The sequence below is a fragment of the Telopea speciosissima genome, chromosome 11 (assembly GCF_018873765.1).
Source record: "Telopea speciosissima isolate NSW1024214 ecotype Mountain lineage chromosome 11, Tspe_v1, whole genome shotgun sequence".
NCBI lineage: Eukaryota > Viridiplantae > Streptophyta > Magnoliopsida > Proteales > Proteaceae > Telopea > Telopea speciosissima.
Genome location: NC_057926.1, coordinates 43,466,547 through 43,488,706, shown reverse-complemented (window position 1 = coordinate 43,488,706; position 22,160 = coordinate 43,466,547). Strand labels below are relative to the sequence as shown.

The following is a 22,160-nucleotide window of genomic DNA, read 5'->3' as shown; positions in this document are numbered from 1 at the left end:
CCTAACTGCAGGCCCAAGATACTTATAATCTCAAAATATAAGTATTTATAATAATACCCTTAGTATATGAATGACAACTAAAACACTCACGTCTCACATAATAAAGGGCCGAAAAAGAAGGGGGGGGGGGCTGCATGTTAATATTCATAGACATGAAATAAACAAAGTTATTTTTTAAATGAAAGTGGGAATGATGAGATTGACATGTAACTAACCCCATTTACTTGGAATAAAGCAGAGTTGAGTTGGTTCCTAAGAGCCTCTGCAATGTCACTATTACCAGTGGTTCCATGAGATAAAACCAATTGACAGGATCTAACATTATATTTAGCCCAGTATGTTTCCAGTCCCATTGAATGTTATTCCTGTTAACATATCATTTGCATTTGCTAACAAAAAAATGTAAAATGAAAACTCTGTTGGCAAATAAGAAAAATGAACAAAATAAGATGAAAGAAATCTTGAGAACTATAGAGAGCCACAATAGATTCAAGTAATGGTTCCTAGACCCATTAGTCTTCCAAATGCCTTCACTCTCTTCTTTTTTCTTTGGTAATTCCATTTTGTTTGTTCTTGATTCCTGAAAAGTGAACCAATAGTAACTCAAGTTCAGAAATTGATAGATTGAGCTTAATGCGGAAGCTTAATCATGCATGGAGATCAATGAGCATACATGAGCAAGAACAAAGAGGGTTAGAAGCTATACCTGAATCCATGTTTGGTGTGGAGTAGCTTCCGTTTCCATAGTTTCCCTACACAACAGCTCTCCTTGTGTTGGCCTTGTCGACCAACTTCTCATCACCCCCTTAGGTTCCTTAGGCTCAACACTTAATGGGCCATTGTGAGTTATTTTTGTGAGTGGGCTTCCTTCCACATTAAAGTAATTATGTCTTAGGTCCACATATAACACTGAATTTCATACCATCAAGGTATGCTTAATATGACCCAATACTACACTAACGATCACTTACAAGTATTGGATCTAGCTCACTCCACCCTTATTCAACATTCTAAACCGGTTTTAGAAATCAAATAGTGGACTATGCTAGCCTACCTAAGATGAAATCTTACAATCTCCCACTTGGACAGCATATGTCACATGTTTTAGATTTTTTTAAAATTTATTTAAAACGACTCTCCGGTTGAGACAAATTGAATGTGACCACAAACAAAAGTGTTGAATGAACTACACCTTAAACCAAATGCCTTGGTCCGAATGAAATTACAAACACCCAACCATGCGGGTCATCATATCTAAGGCGACATGGGACCAAACACTTCAAAGTGTTCATAACCTCACCGACTTAGGCAAAACAGTATGAAAGTGTGGTATGGATATTGTATGAAATAATGATCAACATACAAATTTTCAAATTGATTCGGACTCGATACCGAATGAGTCCCATGAGACAAATACTGAAGGTCTCATTTATCATATGCCTCTCCCAAATACAAACACTTCACACAAGGAAGCTCATTGGGACTGGGTCTAAATGTCCCAACACACTAGCACAAATCCTCGAAATTGAATGAGGCTCTACTAGTGAACAAAGTACGTGTATTTACTGACAGCATCATATACCAAAGGGAAAAAATACACCACATAGCCTCAAATATCTGAAGGAGGAAAATAATCAAATGTGTACACAATTGACAATAAAAATGGCCATAAAAAACTGATGCATGCATATTCTCGAGAATAAAATATAACAAAAGATAAGAAACTGAAATCAGTTGCAACTGAATAGATAAGCAAACCCACCTGATCATTATTGGTATCCTAATCAGTATCGATACCATTTCTTAAAACCATAGTGTGATTAACCCTAGATCATCCTATCTCTACTGCATGATCTAGAACTTTCTTTTCCCTAGTTTTTTCATGAGCATTAAAAGGCCACGAAAATAAAGAGATTCATCTTCTAATCATGTGTAGTTGCTCTGCATTGATATATTCTTGCTTCAAGAAAATTTTCCTTTGATTAAATGTAGTCCTCTCACAACATCCTTCATGTTCATATGTTCTCTTGGCGATTCCATGGAGCACTGGACTACAATTTCAATTATTGATGTTATGCAATCTTGCAATTGATCTGTCCCATGATTAGGACCATCAATCCTATTGATAGCAATCTCTTCAATCTCTCCACTTTGTTCTTCCTTGGGTAGGAGTGTTGGATCTAAAATTTGCATCACGTGTACAGGAAAAGTTGCCGTTGCAAAGTTATGGAGATTTAAGTTATCAGTAAACATTTGATTTGTTGGCCTTTTTCCTGTGAACATCTCCAATAAAAGGATCCCATAGCTAAACACGTCCCCTTGTATAGTTGCCCTTCCACCCATTCCATATTCTGAAATTTAAAAACCTCTCGTTGTTAGTATAACAATAAAAGATTTGCATAATTTTTTTTTTCAAACAATACAAGAAATTACAGTCTAAGATATGGAAATTGTGAATACATTATTCAAAAGTAGTGAGTTACATGGTCATTTCTTCAATTTGAGAACCATGATTCCTTTGATAATGTTAAAAATAATCCGATCTAAATTTGGTCCAATTAGATACCAAGGTCCAAAGTGTTTATAGTATAATGAATTCCTAATTGAACTGAATATGTATAAAATCATGATCCACTCTAATTAAGATAGAAAAGTGTGTTCATATACTCAGTCAACTACTAAGAACAAGATCTGAAATAATAGTTGGATTAAAGTATTAAACAATAAATATAATCTTTAGATTTGGACCCTTTTTCTAAATCATTATTTGGGTTATGTTTCATACCCTACAATGGATGCTAATTAGAATAGACAAAACAATTGAATAAAAATTTAATGATTGATAACTCAAAAAAAAAAATTGTATTGTTTATCTGTTACCTGGAGCAGCATAGCCAATAGATCCTTTTATACCAATGGTACTAGTTTGAGTCTGGGATGAATTGTCGTCAGGTTCTAAAAGTAGCCTCGCCAAACCAAAATCACTGACATGTGCTGTCATATCTCTGTCAAGTAGAACATTGCTTGGCTTCAAGTCACAATGAACAATTGGTGCAAAACTGTTATAATGAAGGTAATCCAAAGCAAAAGCCACATCAATTGCGATGTTTAATCTTTGAAAAATGCTTAAATTCCCTGAATGATTATGTGCTTCTACCGGCAAATGCAACCAATCATCTAGAGTTCCATTGGGCATGAACTCATAAACAAGGGCTTTGAAATCTTCACCTTTTGAATCAATACTTGAACAGGAAGTTAAAATCTTGACAAGATTTTGATGCCGAATGTTTCTTAATGCTTTGCATTCAACCATAAAGCTCTTGTAGACTCTTGGAATTTGAAGGTTGAGTACCTTGACTGCAACAATGGTTTCATCTTGGTTGATAATCCCTTTGTATACAGAGCCAAAACTACCGGAACCTATGAAATTAGCTGAAGAAAATCCTCCAATAGCTTGGAAGAGATCATTATAAGAGAGCTTCAAGAACTGTTCACCGATTAATGGTGTGGATGGAGGTTCACTTTTTGATCTTCTTATCCAATAGAGAGTAAGAAAGGAATATATCAAAAGAAAACCAAGAACCACACCGATTATCGCCAAAACTATTCTAAGAGGATTGGACTTTTCTCGTTTAGTAGATCCATGGTTTGTGCATGCAGGCAGATGTAACTCCGCAATTCCACCACAAAGCTTATCATTTCCATTCACTGAAATTGCACTTGCATTTCCAAAGATTCCTTTTGTTGGTACCTCCCCTTCAAGATTATTGAAGGATAAATTAAAACTCTGCAATGCTGCAAGTTTTTTTAGATCTTTTGGGATTTGTCCTGATAAATTGTTGAGTGACATATCTAAATCTTGAAGCCACTTCATAAGAGTCAGAGATTGATGAATGGTTCCTTCAAAGAATTACCCCTCATATAAAGATGTTCCAAACTATTACAACCACCAATGGAGGAAGGGATTTCTCCAAACAATCTGTTTTGGGAGATATCTATTGTAGAAAGACTCTTCAAGTTACCGATTTCAATTGGTAGGGAACTGACAAGAGAATTAAAAGACAAGTCGAGAGATATTGTCAAAGAGGAAATAAGGAAGAGTTGTTTAGGTACTGGGCCTTGGAGGCTATTATTATGAAGGGTTAGGAACTGTAACCACTAACAATTTCCAATGCTGGAAGGAATGCTTCCATTCAAGTTGTTGTCATCTAAATGGAGTTCATACAAAAGAGTGAGATTGCCTATAGAGGAAGGTATCTGTCCTGAAAGTCTGTTATCATTCAAGAATAATCTTTGAATCTTTGGAAGTTTCCCTACGACAGACAAAATATTCGAGAAAGTTCTGCTCCAAGCCCAAAGCGGCCAAGTTGACGAGATTCTCAATCTCAACAGGAGTGATTCTAGATATTTTATTTTCTCCCAACTGAAATATTGAGAGCTGCGTTGAGAGATTGGCTTTAAAGATGGGAAGGGGACCCTTAAAACAATTATCATTTAATTGCAGAACCTTAAGATTTGAACAATTGACCAAAGAATTTACGAAATCTAAATCATTAGCTTTCGTTGTTAATTCCACATTGATTTCCATTAATACCGAACCATTCCAGGTTTTGAAGATTTCCTACGTTCTTAGGGACGGATCCAACAAAACCGTTTATACTGAGATCAAATATTGTGAGTGCTGAAATATTGGTGATGGAAGTCGGAATGCTCCCTGAGAAAAGGTTCCTTCCAATTGATAGTTCTCTGAGATTTGATAGAGTGAGGCTTATGTCTCGTGGAAGGCTCCCATGCAGTTGGTTTTATTCAAGATAAATACTTTCAAGAGATGAAAGATTGTATAATGAGAGAGGCAACATACCAGAAAGACTATTTAGACCAAGTGATAGAAAGAATAAGTTTGTTAGCTGACCAAAGGATTCTGGAATGCTCCCCTGAAGTTCATTCCTAGCCAAAGAGATAACTCGGATGGAGGACATGTTTCGAAAAGAAGAAGGTATTTCTCCTGTTAAACCATTCTCATTAATAGAAATTATCTCCAGCTCTGACATAGACGTAAATAGGTCAATTGGAATCTTCCCGACAAGGTTGTTTTTGGAGAAGCGAATTTCTCTTAGATGAGTGTAGTTGGCCAAGTTGGTAGGAAGTTCTCCTTGGAGAGTGTTGTTTTGAAAAACAATGGACTGTAGTCGAATCAGATTACCGATCTCTTGAGGGATGTTGCCATGGAAGCTATTGTTTCCAATATTGAGGGAACGAAGAAAAGTGAGATTCCCTATGGAAGGAGAGATGTTACCTCCCAAGCCATTCCCTTGTAAATCCAAGCTGATAACCCGTTGTTGATTATGACGTCCACATGTGATCTCTACCCAGTTGCAGAAATGGATGGAATCATTCCAAGAACTTAATGCTCCATAGGGATCGTCAAATATTTGTTTCTTCAACTCCAGCAAAGCAAGTCGATCGGTCTCATTGTTGTTGTTGTAGTTATTCCCTACTACTATCCTCAATGAGCTCCCAAAGAGATTAATAAGAATGAAAACTAGAAGACGCTGAAGTGCCATCAGAATGAATCTACAGCGAATCTTTCTTTTAATGTCTTTGAGAGAGAAGTAAGTATTCTATTTATAGAAACTCAACTCTTCCAAATTCTAGATAGGAAGGTCTCATTGAATTTTTTATAAAACAAAAACCTTGTTACGCCACTATTGCTGTGCCATGATTAGTTGTGAACTTGTGATATGTGAGTGACAGCCAAGGTCAGAAAAAAACAAAAAGGAAAGAATTGAGTGTGTCGAAATGAAGGCCTATCTCAAGGGAAGTCTCATTATATTTTGGCAGAAGTTTTCAAGAATGGCCGAGCATGTTCACGGTCAGCATGAAGTACCATCAGATGGGCATTTGAAATGACCATAAAACCCCACCTTCCTATTGAGTGGATTGATGCACGGAATCTTTTGTGCACTCCAAGACGGTTTTGTGTATAGACGTAGTTGCCACACAAGACACATGACTGAGTATCATTCTATTTCTCTATATGTATATAGGGCAGATGTTTTCTGTGCTGCAGTGTAGTCTGCGCCCAGACACATGGGCTTATTATTTAGAGAGACAATATGATCATTTTGCCTATCCCTATGTGTCTGGGCGCAGCCTACACCCCAGCACAGAAAACATTTGGCCATATATATATATAAAAAGAGAGAGAGAGAGTTGACCAAAATCCTGGGCCGGACTCTTTTTTTGGATTTTATCAGGTGTCCTGAGGGGCTTTCGGGATTATAGAATATTTTTGTGTGTTTAGATCTCTCGATTCACGACAAAAAAAGACGTGAAAACATGAACTGTATGACGTTGACCCAAAACATAGTTTTTTTTTTTTTTTGTTTTGTTAAAACCCGGAAATATAGAGCCTGAGGGTAAATTAATTAGGGTTATCGTGTAGCAAGGTTTAAAAAATCTAGTTTCGATCAGGTTTTGACCTGGTCAAAATTAAGTTTTGATAGGTTTTGATCGAAACTTGATTAAAATCAGGGATTTTTTTTCATTGATGAGGAAATCAAGATTTTGACCTCAAAATAAGGTTTTTAGGTCTGATTTTTTTACAGGTTGTCTATTTTTCATATTTTAAACACAATCCAAGAATTACATTCACCAAAAAATCATTGAAAATGGTACTTGTGGTTATTGACCCAAACTTACTAACGCACGCACTGATACAATACAGACACTAAAGTGATATTATAATTAGTTCACATAATTTTAGAGTACTTGAACCCTGAATAATACATTGAATCCAAATAAAATATTAAGATGCCCATTTTTTTCCTTTTAAGAATGTAAACATTCTCTATCATCATCCTTTCAATGGATATCCTAAAGATTTGCAGACATTTTCACTTACGTGAGCGTCTAAAGTCGAGGTCTGAGTCTGACCCTTCACCCACATGATTTAAGTTCAAACTTCAAAACTGAGATGCACAGCTACGAAGTCAAATTTGTGCTTGAATGGTGAGAATCGAATCGATTCAAGAATCAGGAATCGACAAATGAATCGGTTTGATTCAAGATGAATAAGAAAAAGAAAATGATTGTGAGTCGACCAATTCGGATCCAATTTGAACTATCTGATTCCAATTCAGGTAATAACAATTAGGATTGGTGGAAATCATAATAAGTGTCATCTGATTCCAATCTAAATTGCCCGACTCCCCAATCCGATTCCTGATTTTTAAAATCATGAACTAAATACTTTCGGCAATGCTTGATTATTGGATAAACCGCGGTGGTGAAAGCCAGAGTTAACTTTGCAAGGTATTTATTTTGTAAATTTTTATTCAAATGAAGGCTTGCGATCGAGTTAGGTGATTTTAAAACCTAAAGAAGATAAGGTTCGACCAAGTTTCGACCGAAACCTGGCCGAAACGAGCCAAACTCGATCGAATGATGAGATTTTTAAAATTCCAGGTGGGTTTCGTCTCGGAACCTGTCGAGATCGAGACAACTCGACGGTTTCGACAGTTTTCGGTCGAGTTTTCGATCACTTTCATGTAGGCTTGCGTTTGACAAGAAAAAAAAAGTATCCTCCATGAACTATGTCAAGGAGAGGACCAATTCTGGTAAAAGAATCTATCTATGAGTACTGGACCTGTATTCATGGATTGAGGATATAATCGGTATTAGATCAGATTGGTATCGGTTGAGACAGACATTGATACCTGGCCAATCCTGGATCGAGTATCAATATCTCAATATCGGATCAATGGTAAAATCATAATAAAAAATCAAATTTTAATGAAAAGTAAAGGCAAAATTGACCAATCTAGGGACCGATACTGATATATATCTTGATATCTCAATCCTTGTTTGTATTAACTTTATAAAAAATATATATATGTTTTGAAAAATTGATGTGGATTGAATCTTACCAAAAAAATAATTTGATATGTGAAAATTAATTAAATGATTAAGGTCTAAAGTCCACAGATAAATGGGGCAAATCTATAACATACTTGCACGTTCTCACAATAATTGATATGTGAAAATTAATTAAATGATTAAGGTCTAAATCCACAAATAAATGGGGTAAATCTCTGATAATATACACCTTGGAGTTTGATAGGAGTGGGAGCTCCTTTTTATGCAATTCTTGATTGTGCTTGGCCACAAATCTTCTCTTTTCATTTTAGGGTCATTCTCATTGTAACCGTGCATCGATTGATTACATGCAGATGTCACCGTCAAATCAATACGATGGTTTTACCCTTCTTTTATTGGACTTCCAAACAATAGGGGATGCATAATATTTTTTGGATAGTCGAGATGTCAAGCATCACCATCAGAATGATGCTTTGACTTTTCAATATGTTTTTATGCCAAATAGGCGGTGACAATTCCTTGTAACCAGGAATGTATGGTTACACCAAGATTAATCGCTTTTTTAGGTTTAACGAATAACGTCAGTGGAGAATATGAAGGAAAAAGAAAGGAAATAAAAAACCTACTATTGAAGAAAAGCTAAGCTTGCTTTCTCCGTGAGCACTTGATAGCTTGTGGTGCGTAAAAGTCCATTGCAACCAGGAGGTCTTTGGTTCAAGTCTCTGGTTCACACATTCCCTCCCCCTTAGAATAGACGTAGAGTAGGACCTATCAATAAAAAAATAAAAAGAAAAAAAGCTTACTCTCTCCAAATACCACGTTAATATCCATAGCAAGCACATCTACTAGGATATTTCTTCCATCAGAGCAATCCTCAACTCTGCAACAACCAACAAGACTCTCAATGACCACTAGCCATATCTTCTTTTCTTCCCTTCTGTTCCGTCCAAAGAATTCTTGTAGTACCTCTGAATAATCCCTCCATAGTGGTGGGCAAAACAGCCTTCCTGGTAAAGGAGAAAGCATGAAAGCTCTGAATTCTTCTATAGTTGGCATTGTTTCAACTTCACTAAATCTAAAAACATGTAAATTGGAGTCCCAACATTGATACAATTGTCGGAGCAGATTGTGATGCAGTTCGAGACACCTGATCTTTCCTATCATTGGAAGGTAGAAATCTTCTAAGATGGTTGGATTGTCTGCAGACATATTGAGCGTCCAACTTTGCAGTATCTCGTCCAATGTGTCTTGTTGTAGCCGGTACATATTACCCTACTTGTATCAAGCCCATCATTAGTAAACTAGGCAAAAAAATTTTACAATTGATGCCTCTACAAGGCAAAACCTTAGTGACTGCGCGAGCTCTGATCTACCATGGGTCATGACTGAAGAGAGAAAACTAGTCAAGGATTTTTATTTTTATTTTTATTTTTATTTTTATTTTTATTTTTTTTGAGTCTAGGACTGTAATAACATCAAATCCTCCTCAGATTAGGAATAACATTTTCAGACTGCTCTCACAATCAAAAACTACTTTAACCCTATATCACTAATCAACTCTTGAAAACACATAAAGACCAAACATGTTGGCTACAATGGGACCCATGTATCAAGCAGATATCAGTATCGGCCACGGTATGGATTGATCGGATCCCAATTGCTGATTATCTGGCTAAATCGGTGGCACTTCAACAGTGTTCTTGAGTCATGGTTTCGTTCCCGGCCTTGATTCAGGACGACTTGGTTGTGGATGCCCAGGGTAGATCCAGATTTCGGATTGTATATTCGTGATTTTTTTCAGGTTGTATATTCGTGATTTTTTTTTGCCTTTGTAGCTTTTTTCTCTTCCGCTGATGGCCATGCTGAATGTGGGAGAAGATTAGGTGTTTGCTCTTGAGGGGTCTTTGGCCGCTGCATCCTCATTTATTTCTCTTTTCTTGGTGGTTTTTTTAATATATGATCCTTTAGCCAAAAAAATAAAAAAAAAACGGGAATCTTCCCGGCAAGATTGTTATTGTAAAAAAATATTTCTCTTAGACGAGTGCAATTGGCCAAGCTAGTAGGAATTTCTCCTTCGAGAATGTTTATTTCCAAAACAATGGATAGTCGAATCAGATTTCTGATCTCTTAAAGGATTTTGCCATGTAAGCTATTGTTTTTAATGTTGACGGAATGAAAAAAAGTAAGATTTTCTATGGAAGGAGATATGTTTCCTCCCAATCCTTTCTCTTTAAAATCCAAGCTGACAACCCGTTATGGATGACGATTGCCACATGTGATCCCAGCAACCCAGTTGTAGAAATGAATGGAATCGTTCCAAGAACTCAGCCCCCCGTACAGATAATCAATTATTTTTTTCGACTCCAGCAAAGCAAGTCGATCTGTTTCGTTACTGCTCCCTAATACTAGACTCATGAATGAGCTCCCAAAGAATAAGCTGAAGTACCATCACAAGTAAAATTTTGGGGGACCCAAATGCAGAAATCTTTCTTTTGTTGTCTTTGTTTAGGGAATTGTAAGTATACACTCTAAAATTCTAAAGGATAGTTCTAAGCCACAAAGGAAATATTATATTCCACTATTCCACTTATAGACCATTACTACCTGGATTTCAGGCGATTTGGAATCCACTTTGTGGACCCTACTTTTTGGATTTCATTAAGTTGACTCAGGGGCGTCTATTTGGATTTTGGGATAAAAACATACAAGTATCCCTAACGTGAACCTGAACCGGCCTCACCAGAGCGATTATAGAATATTTTTGTATGTTTAGATTTCTCTATTCCCGACAGAAAATATGTGAAAGAACGAGCGGTTGTCACGTTGATTCAAACATAGAGGTTTTTTTTTTTTGGTCAACGACGAAAAATTTTATTAAAAGAAATCGGCAACAGAGAAACATTGGCCGACTGGAAGATTTACAAGGACAGGAAGTGGGTTAGACCACCAAAAACGAGATAAACCAAACCTAGAATCCCCCATAATAAGGAAATGAACCCCTTTAACACAGTCTCGAGAAACATGCAAAAAAGACAAAAGAAAAAGTAATAACAACTAACTGTGTTGCACAATCCAAAGTGGCTCGCGACCTCTGAAGCGCAAGAATAACTGGGAGGCAATCAGAACGGATCTGCAACTGAGGTAGCCGAAGACTACTGACCAAAGTAATGGCATCACGTATGGCTAAAGCCTCTAACATAGAAGCAGAACATCCAAAAGTTTAAGGGTAAATTAATTAGCATAAGAGAGAATATGTTATCATGTAGGCTTGCATTTGACAAGAAAAAAAAAAAAAAACTAGGTCTCCCTCCATTCGCGTCGGGGTCCTCTAGCTACTGCCGAGCTGCCCTTACTACCGTGTGTGCTCAAGACACAACGAGGTGGTAAAAAGACCACCTTACCCCTGCCTGAGCACCTTGCCTAAGCGAGGGTAAGGTAGTCTTTACCGCTTTCCTGTGTCTGGGGCGCACGGCTGTAGGAGCAGCTCAAAAGTAGAGGATCCGGATCCCCCTCCATGATATATGTCAAGGAGAAGACCAATTCTTGTGAAAGAATCTATCTATAAGTATTGGACCTGTATTCATGGATTGAGGTAATCGGTATCAGATCAGATCGGTATCGATTGAGACAGACATTGATAACTGATTGATCCTGGATCAATTATCAATATTTCGATATCGGATCATGGTAAAATCATTAAAAAAAAAAATCAGATTTTAATGACAGTAAAGGCAAAATTGACCGATCCAAGGACCAATACCGATACCGATATCGATCTTGATATCTCAATCCTAGTTTGTATTAGCTTTAATATATAAGGTCTAACATCCACAAATAAATGGGACAAATCCATAACATACTTGCACGTTCCCACAATATATTGATATGTGAAAATTAATTAAAAATGATTAAGGTCTAAATCCACAAATAAATGGGGCAGAGTTTGATAGGAGTGGGAATTCCCTCATATGCAATTCTTGATTGTGCTTGGCTACAAATCTTCTCCTTTCATTTAACTGTTATTGTTATTGTAACCATGCATCAATCGGTGACAACTGCAGCATCAATCGGTTACATGCAGTTGTCACCGTCAAATTAATACGATGGTTTTACCCTTCTTTTATTCGACTTTCAAACAACAGGGACGTTGAGTATTTTGAATAAGCGAAATGTCAAGCATCACCATCAGAAAGATGCTTTGACTTTTCAATATGTTTTTATGCCAAATAGACGGTGACAATTCCTTGTAACTAGGAATGCATGGTTACACAAAGATTAATCCTTCTTTTAGGTTTAACGAATAACCTCAGTGGGCATTTGGGCAATATGAAGGAAAAAGAAACGAAATAAAAAACCTACTATTGAAGACAAGCTAAGTTTGCTCTCTCCGTGAGCACTTGGTAGCTTGTGGTGCGTAAAAGTTCATTGCAACCAGGAAGACTGGTGCATAAAAGCCCATTGCAACAAGGAGGTCTTTGGTTCAAGCCTCTGGTTCACACCTTCCCTCCCCTCTAGAATAGACGTAGAGTAGGACCTATCAATCATAAAAAAAAAAAACGAAACAAAAAAAAAGCTGACTCTCTCCATGTACCATGTTACTATCCATAGCAAGCACATCTGCTAGGATATTTCTTCCATTAGAGCAATCCTCAACTCTGCAACAACCTACAAGACTCTCAATGACCACTAGCCATATCTTCTTTTCTTCCCTTCTGTTCCGTCCAAAGAATTCTTGTAGAACCTCTGAATAATCCCTCCAGAGTGGTGGGCAAAACAACCTTCCTGGTATAGGAGAAAGCATGCAAGCTCTGAATTCTTCTATAGTTGGCATTATTTCAACTTCACTAAATCAAAAAACATGTAAATTGGAGTCCCAACATTGATACAATTGTCGGAGCAGATTGTGATGCAGTTCGAGACACCTGACCTTTCCTAGCATTGGAAGGTAGAAATCTTCAAAGATGGTTGGATTGTCTGTAGACATGTTGAGCGTCCAACTATGCATTATCTCGTCCAATGTGTCTTGTTGTGGCCGGTACATGTTCCCCTACTTGTATCAAGCCCTTCATTAGTAAACTAGGCAAAGTTTTTTTACAATTGATGCCTCTACAAGGCAAAACCTTAGTGACTGCGCGAGCTCTGATCTACCATGGGTCTTGACTGAAGAGAGAAAACTAGTCGAGGAATTTTTTTTTTTTGGAGTATGAATATAATTGACTCCTAATACCTCAGGGAGGATGACGTCCTCAAAGACACTCGTAATACCTAAAAGAGAATGAAATTTTTAATGATTGATTCTTGAAAAGAGATTTGGTGCCAAATGGCGGAATTGATCATGAGGATACCCTAACCATCAGTCAGATTTTATTTTTTTCAATGCCTCTTAGGCTGATGAAGAGAAGAGAAGAGACCGCACTCAAATTAACCGAATTGCCTATGTACCCTCAAGAGGGATCATGTCGAATGTAATTCTAATCATGGCACGCTTTACACAAAATATTTCTTCAATTGATCCATGTTGACCAAATTGAACAATTCTTTACCATCTAAATCCACAACCCGAACGACTTTTTCTGAAAAGATCTCTTTGACAATGAATGGACCACTCCAGTTAAGTCAAAATTTTCCTCGAGGATCATGTAAGGGCCCGGCCCTCTATTCTCTAAAAACCAGGTCTCCGACCTCAATGTGACGGTGGTGAACTCCTTTGTTGATTGTGTGTAAATGATCTCTAGGAAATCATTTACACACAATTAACAACCTTATTTATTAGGATTTTAATAACATCAACTCCTCATCAGATTAGGATTTTAACCACATCTATGTTATTGTCACTTATTTGACCCGCAATAAAATATAAATCAAATAATCTAAAACTTTCAAGCTACTTAACCCAATCAAAAACTACTTTAACCCTATATCACTAATCAACTCTAGAAAACACATAAAGACCAAACATGTTGGCTACAATGGGACCCACGTATCAAGCAGATATCGGTATCGGCCACGGTATGGATTGATCGGATCCCAATACCTAAACCCATGACCATGTGACCTTGTGCCGATTTTAGTAGAGAGCCAATGTCAGTTTATTTGCGAAAGGGTCTTAACACTTCCTCATTTACCACTTGATAGCACATGGGTTAATTCATGTGGTAGAAAACAGAATTTTATCCTCTCAAGTGCAGTGCAGTGCACCTTTAAAGTGCATCGGACGGTACACCGCATTTGAGACTTGGATTTTTATCCTCTCAAGTGTAGTGATCACCGTCCGATGCAGTTTAAAGGTGCACTGGGAAGTACACCGTACTTGAGAGGATGAAAATCCGTAGAAGACCCCATATATCTCAATGGCCAAATAAACCAAAGTAAGCAAGTGAAGTTGTTCAAACTCTGATTCAAAGTTTTAGTAAAATAACAAAAATGCCATCAAATGGAGATGAATATTGTTGCGTCAAGAAATCGTTCAGCGGTCCTTCGAGTGCCGTAACCTGCAAAAGACCCTGGATGACAAAGAAGAACCGGTGTGGTTCCGGCCTAGGACTCTCCGATGCCTAAGTTAGATCTCTCTGAGCAAACAGATGAATAGTAGTATTCAAGATGAGTTAAGATGTCCTCTGACGGGACTGTGTACCTTGCCTTTTAAAGTAGTGTATGGCGGTGTGGAGAGTCCCAGTTGATGTAGAGTATTTGTCGTAGGTGATAGAGTCCCTGAGTAGCAGGGCTCCTCCTTGATAGGTTGTCTTCCCGTGAGACGTAGTGTCCTTGATAGACTAGGTAGTTGTCTTCCTGGGAGATGTAGTGTCCTTGATAGACTAGGTAGTTGTCTTCCTAGGAGATGTAGTGTCCTTGATAGACTAGGTAGTTGCCTTCCTTACAGACGTGGTGTCTTTGGAAGTTGCCTTCCTGTGGGACGTAGTGTTCGGGTGGCCTTAATAATCTTGATGGATTGACTCATCTACGTGGTAGATGAAGTTCATGGTGTATGAGTCCGTTCACTCCATGTGACTCGATAGGCAGTGGCCTAGAGTCCTTGGCGATGTTGTCTTGTTGATGGCGATCCGAGGGAGCTTGTGCTTGAAGATGACGTGTGTGGGCATGACGTGTGTCGGGGATGTCATGCCCGAGTCTGGGTCCTCGTCCATGATCCACGCCCGGGGTGCCCATACTGGGTTGGGTCAAATCCTTACTTGGTTCTTCATTTTTGGGTTCTCGTCCTGAACCGGTCCTCCTTATTGGGTTTGGACACGTGGCGTTCCCTGATTGGTCAGGGTGAATTTAGGTTTATCAAATATAAAGGGGGAAAAAACGCTACCTGGTTTCTTGACCCGCGTGGCTCCTACGAGTAGACATAGAAGTGCATGAAAAGTACTATGTTGCCCCTATGGAAAGGCGGAAATCCTGCCTAGGGCGACGCTTGCATGTGCACTCCCATTGGCTTGCACACTCCTGTAGGCTATAGAGGCTAGGTAGCGATCTCTTTCCCGAATATAAAATATAAAATGGTATATTTTGTAATTTTAGCTACTTCCACTACTAATTTCCAACTGAAATTGTTCGATATAACGCTTTTATGGTCACTAGCACATGGATTAACTCATGTACTACCATGTGGCAAACAATAAAGTGCTAAACCTTAACTAGGCATAGTGATAGGAAATAAAACCCAATCATGGTCATAGTATTTAGGAAGGGATCTCTTGTTGGTATACTTATTTTGACGACATAGTAAGTTAAGTCCCTGTTCAAAGGGCAAGTCTCAGCCAAATAGAATTTGTCACATGATAAAATAAAACATTTAAGAAAGTTTTTGAACATCCAGGGTCCATCAATTAACTATAGGATGTATACATTAACATATTTAAGAGGGTAAATGATTGAAGGGAGAGAGAATGGTGCTTCTTCGCAACGCCCATGCACTAGCGCCGAAGCCAATGGAAGCACACACTCAAACATCTAACATGACCCGGGGGGTGGTTAGATCAACCTACCTCTGTTGCATGATCTAGAACTTTCTTTTCCCTAGTTTTTCATGAGGGAGTGGCCAAGACAACACAATAAATACAAATATAAAAAATTCAGAATCGTTTTCTAATAAAGCGTAGTTGCTTTGTATAATAGATTCTTGCTTCAAGAAAATTTTCCTTTGATTAAGTGTAGTCCTCTCACAACATCATTCATTTTCATACGTTCTCTTGGCGATTCCGTAGAGCACTGGAGTACAACTTCAATTATTGACGTTATGCAACCTTGCAATTGATCTGTCCTAGTCAGGATCTGTCCTATGACTAGGACTTTCAATCCTATTGGTAGTGACTATATATTAAATTTTAGCATAAGTTTTGGCATAATTTTTCATGCATGGCCGTGGACCAGGATCCTCTGTAGTACCGACGAGGCGGCAGTGCACATCCGATGGCACAGCAGAGGCCAGGTGGCACACATGGCACACATGGCCTCTGTTGTGCCGTCGGATCTGCACTGTCGCCCCCCGATACTGCAGAGGGTTTTAATACTCATGCCCGTGCATTTGCACGATGAGCATGAAGTACCATCACATGGGCATAAATGCCCATCCAAAATGACCATAAACCCCCCTCCCCACCTTTTCCTACCGAATTCAAATCCTCTCCAATGACATTTAACCATTAGAGTTGATCTCGCATCATCCATTGAGTGTGGTCCCCACATCCCAGAGGTGGTCCCACACCCATGGACGGTGGGAGATCGACTCTAATGGTTAAATGTCATTGGAGAGGATCCGGACTCCTATCTACCTTGCACCAGTACCTTCCCCTTCAATTTTTTATAAAACAAAAACCTTGTTACGCCACTAATACCTTGACTAAAATCCTGGACAGAGAAGACATTAAAAGGCACAAACAATTGTCACGTGGACCCAAAAATCTAGAGAATATGTTATCATATAGGTTTTAAGAAAAAAAAAATGTTTTCATGTAGGCTAAGAAAATACAAATAGAAGGCAAAATATCAGACTTGTATTTGATTTAATAAAAAAAATATTTGTTTTGGATAATTGGTATGTGAAATAAGTGGAGTAAAGAGATCCCCCTCAGTTCTTAGATTCTAACTTTTATACTTGTGACTTGTGAGAGTGGTGTCTCCATTGAGAATTTCTTAACTGCCTCTTTTTGGCGGTTGCAGAACTGCTTACTCCCACGTATCCCTCGATTAGTTCCCACTCCAGTGGTAGTGTTAGTACTGGGTGCTTCGTGATTACAACCGTCCTGACCCCATTAACCCTCCTCGGGGGGAATCTGCCTTGCTGATTGATCCTTTTGAGATTCATTGTCAAGTCATTTGTGAAGGGGTCTTAATGCTTCACCATTTACCAATTGGCAGTACATGGGTTATTTCATGTGGTAGACCGTAGATGAGCCCACATATACCTTAATAGCCAAATTTTAGTCCAAAGTATGTAAGGAAAGTTGTTCAAACTCTGATTTAAAGTTTTAGTAAAATTACCAAAATACCATCAAACGGAGATGAATATAAAATATAAAAGCTATTTTCTTTGGGCTCTAATGGCAAGATATTTGGTCTTGGGACCAATTAAGAGCTAGGATCGATTAGGAATTAGAATCAAACCATCCCAATATATTAGCTGATTCTAGTTCAAAGGTTTAGCATTAATTAAGTTGGACATTTCTAACCCTAAATCCAAAAAAAAAAAAAAACAAGTGGAAGTTAAAATCCGTCCCAATTAATTAATCGGAATAATCCTAATTGACACCCCTAATCTGATCCAATTATTCTATTGCCATTCGACGGAAGTAAAATCCCATAATAAAAATTCAAACTCTATTTTCTCCCTTTCTATATATTTATGTGAAGATAATGATTTTCATTATCACAACAAAAATTAGGAGCTCATATATGGAAGCACTCATATTATGAAATAACACACCAAAAAATTTGGCAAACAAATTTAGACCATAAGAAACATGAGATATGGTATCCCTATGACACAAGGTAGCTAACAAGTATTTATCCAAAAAAACAAGAAAGGTAGCTAACAAGTGAGCAACCCATATTATATGCGAAAAGAAAACTAAAAGACTAAAAAGATCATTAACATCCAAGTGACGAGACTAAAGTAGAAGCATGGCTACTCTGTTTAACTGTTTTCCATCAAACAAAACTGGTCTCTGTCTCTTTTGTATCAGACTCCCCCAGCTGCTAATTTTTCATGCTTTTGGCTTGTTGCAATCCTTATTGAAGAACCCTAATTTCCATTCTTACAGCTCTTGAACCTGCACATTAAAATCCATATATTCCACAAAGCAACTCAAGTGAATTCTTGTGATCTAGTTTATGATGCCCTTCGGCTGTGTTTGGTATGCATTCTCGGAATAGATTCTGGATCTAAAACACATTTTAAAGTGAGAAAAATACCGAGCCTTTGTTTGTCAAAATACTTCAAAAGTCCTAGGATGAAAGTCTATTTTTCAAAGAACAACTTGTTTGGAGGCTCCCAAGGGTTGATAATATCGGGCATGCTACTTATAATGCTCTTAGGATGAAAGTCTATTTTTCTAAGAACAAACACTATTCCTAACCCTCCATATTTAATAAAATCTAACTGCAGCATAATTAAGCATATTTCAAATCACAGCCTTTTCAAATTTAGAGAGTTGATGGTGTATGACTAACAAAGAATTGTTTTGAAATCAATAAAAGAGTAAGACACATTTTTATATTCAACCAACATGGTATAGGAATTTCTTGCAAGAGTTACAGAAGCCAAGACCGTAGTTAGCCATTATCATCAATACTTGAAGCCTGCAAAGATACATGATAACAACATTTCTAACAGATTCTTATCAAAATATCTTAATCATAGGGGGAATATGAAGTTCCAACTAAGAGATGACCTCGCTTTTACTTGAAGCAGATCCTTTATAGTGGCCAAGCATTAGAAGGGAATCTAGCCTTAGAGGATTGAAATTGGAAAGAGTTTATCTTCTAAATCCTTTGAATCCAGAGAGAGTGGCACTTTGTGGAGGAGTCTCCAACCTAACATTAGGGCCATGCCTCTATTTTGAATTTTTTTCCTTTATAAGCCCTCTAAAAATTTTTGAATTGAATATAATACTTTTTTCAAAACTGATACAACCTCTATATAGTTAACGCTCAAGTAAGGTTGAAATTGAGTCTTAAACTCTTTCACTTTCCAAATTAATCATTATCATATGTGAATCATGGTTTTAAAATGGTATCAAATTAGGCATCGGCCGTGACTTGCCCGATCCTAATCAGTGTCCATATCGGTATCGATACCGTTTTTTAAAACCATGGTGTAATTAACCCTAGATCATGCAGCAGAAAGCCTACTTCTGCTGCATGAACTAGAACTTTCTTTTCTCAATTTTTTATGAGCATTAAGTGACTAGGACAACACAATAAATACAAAGATATTAAATTCAAAATACCTTTTAATCACGCATATTGTTTGATAGATTCTTGCTTCAAGAACATTTCTCTTTGATTAAATGTAGTCCTCTCACAACATCATTCATGTTCATGCGTTCTCTTGGTGATTCCCTGGAACACTGGACTGCAATTTCAATTATTGGCATTATGCAATCTTGCAATTGATCTGTCCTATGACTAGGACCTTCAATCCTATTGGTAGCAACCTCTTCAATTTCTTCACTTTGTTTAACCTTGAGTAAGAATGTTGGATCTAAAATTTGCATCACGTGTACTGGTAAAGCTGCTTTTGCAAAATTATGGAGATTTAAGTCATCAATAAACATCTGATCTGTTGGCCTTTTTCCTGTGAACATCTCCAATAAAAAGATCCCATAGCTAAACACATCCCCTTGTATAGTTGCCCTTCCACCCATTCCATATTCTGAAATTTAGAAACCTCTCGTTGTTAACATAATAATAAGAGATGTACATATTTTTTATATACAATAAAAATTACGGTCTGACATATGAAAATTGTGAACACATTATTCAAAAGTAACAAGTTACATTATCATTTCTTCAATTTAGAACCATGGTTCTTTATATAATGTTAAAAAGGATCCAATCTAATCAGATACCAAAGTCTAATGTGTTCATAGTATAATGAATTCCTAATTGAAATGAACATGAATAAAACTATAATTAAAAAAACAAGAATAAAACCATGATCCACCCTAATTAAGATAGAAAAGTGTGTTTATATACTCAATCAACTATTAAGAATAAGATCTGAATATCCAATATTAGTTGACTTGAAGTATTAAACTAATAAATATGATCTTTAGATCTGGACCATTTTTCTAAATCATCATTTGGATCATGTTTAATAGCCTTCAAAAAGATTTTGATTAGAATAGGCAGAAATAACGGAATACAAATTTAATGTATTGATTGATAACTCAAAATAAAAATGTATTGTTTATTTGTTACCTGGAGCAATATAGCCAATAGATCCTGTTATCCCAATGGTACTAGTTTGAGTTTGGGATGAATTGTCATCAAATTCTAAAGTAGCATCGCCAAACCAAAATTGCTGACATGTGCAGCCATATCTCTATCAAGTAGAACATTGCTAGGCTTCAAGTCACAATGAACAATTGACATATAACTGTCATAATAAAGGTAATCCAAAGCAGAAGCCAAATCAATTGCGATGTTTAATCTTTGAAGAAAGCTTAAATTCCTTGAATGATTATGTGCCTCCACTGGTAGATGCAGCCAATCATCTAGACTCCCATTGGGCATGAACTCATAAACAAGGGCTTTGAAATCTTGGCCTTTTGAATCAAGACTTGAACAGCAAGTTAAAATCTTGACAAGATTTCGATGCCGAATGTTTCTTAATGCTTTGCATTCAACCATAAAGCTCTTGTCAACTCTTGGATTTTGAAGGTTGAATACCTTGACTGCAACAATGGTTGAATACCTTGACTGATAATCCCTTTGTATACAGAGCCAAAATTACCGGAACCTATGAAATTAGCTAAAGAAAATCCTCCAGTAGCTTGGAAGAAATCTTTGTAAGAAAGCTATAAGAACCGTTCACCGATTAATGGTGTGGATGGAGGTTTACCTTTTGATCTTCTTATCCAACAGAGAGTAAAGAAAGGAAGATATCAAAAGAAAACCAAGAACCACACCGATTATTGCCAAAACTATTCTAAGAGCATTGGACTTTTCTTGCTTGGTAGATCCATTGTTTGTGCATGCAGGCAAATGTAACTCTGCAATTCCACCACAAAGCTTATCATTTCTATTCAGAAAAATTGCACTTGCATTTCCAAAGATTCCTTTTGTTGGTACCTCCCCTTCAAGATTATTGAAGGATAAATTCAAACTCTGCAATGCTGAAAGTTTTTCTAGATCTTTTGGGATTTGTCCTGATAAGTTATTGCATGAGAGATCTAACCTTTGAAGCCCCATCAAAAAAGTCAGAGATTGAGGAATGGTTCCTTCAAAGAAATTACCCCCCATATAAAGATATTCCAAACTATTACAATCACCAATGGAGGAGGGGATTTCTCCAGACAATCTGTTGTTGGAGATATCTATTGTCAAAAGACTCTTCAAGTTACCGATTTCAATTGGTAGGGAACCGACCAGAGAATTATAAGATAAGTTGAGAGAAATTGATAAAGAGGAAATAAGGAAGATTTGTTTAGGTACTGGACCTTGGAGGCTATTTGAATCAAGGGTTAGGAACAGTAACTGTATGTTGACAATTTCCAATGCTGGAAGGAATGCTTCCATTCAAGTTGTTTCCTTCCAAATGGAGCTCATACAAAAGTGTGAGATTGCCTATGGAGGAAGGTATGTGTCCTGAAAGTGTATTTCCATCCAAGAATAATCTTTGAAGTTTCGGAAGCTTCCCAATGACAGATGGAATATTACCTTCTAGAAAATGATTATCCATGCCCAATTCAGTCAAGTTGACAAGATTCTCAATCTCAATAGGAATGATTCCAAATATTTGATTTTTTCTCAAATCAAAAATTGAGAGTTGTGTCGAGAGATTGGCTTTAAAGTTGGGAAGGGGACCCTTAAAACCATTAATTTGTAATTGCAAAGCCTTAAGATTTGTACAATTGACCAAAGAATTTACAAAATCTAAATCATCAGCTTCCCTTGTTCCACAATAATTTCTAGCAATATTGAACGATTGAAGGTTTTGAAGATTTCCTAAGTTGTTAGGAATGGATCCAACAAATCTGTTTCCAATGAGATCGAAGAATGTGAATGCTGAAATATTGGGGATGGAAGTCGGAATGCTACCTGAGAAAAAGTTG

General features: G+C 37.3%; 1 protein-coding gene across 1 annotated transcript; it reads right to left on the bottom strand.

Moving 5' to 3' along the window:
• Positions 1-1,926: 1,926 nt before the first annotated feature.
• Positions 1,927-21,533, bottom strand: LOC122645630 (probable LRR receptor-like serine/threonine-protein kinase At3g47570). Its single transcript, XM_043838947.1, has 3 exons — positions 21,178-21,533; positions 2,881-3,751; positions 1,927-2,351 (listed from the first exon to the last, which is right to left on the bottom strand). The coding sequence occupies exons 1-3, from the start codon at positions 21,346-21,348 to the stop codon at positions 1,963-1,965; spliced, it is 1,431 nt and encodes a 476-aa protein (XP_043694882.1). The 5' UTR covers positions 21,349-21,533; the 3' UTR covers positions 1,927-1,962.
• Positions 21,534-22,160: the final 627 nt, after the last annotated feature.

Excerpts from the sequence above, each read along its gene's own strand:
- LOC122645630 (XM_043838947.1), bottom strand. The coding sequence starts at position 21,348 with ATGGGGGGTAATTTCTTTGAAGGAACCATTCCTCAATCTCTGACTTTT. Across the intron at positions 3,752-21,177 it reads TCAATAATCTTGAAGGGGAG|GTACCAACAAAAGGAATCTT; the intron begins GTACCAACAAAA and ends CTTGAAGGGGAG. Across the intron at positions 2,352-2,880 it reads TATTGGCTATGCTGCTCCAG|AATATGGAATGGGTGGAAGG; the intron begins GTAACAGATAAA and ends TTTAAATTTCAG.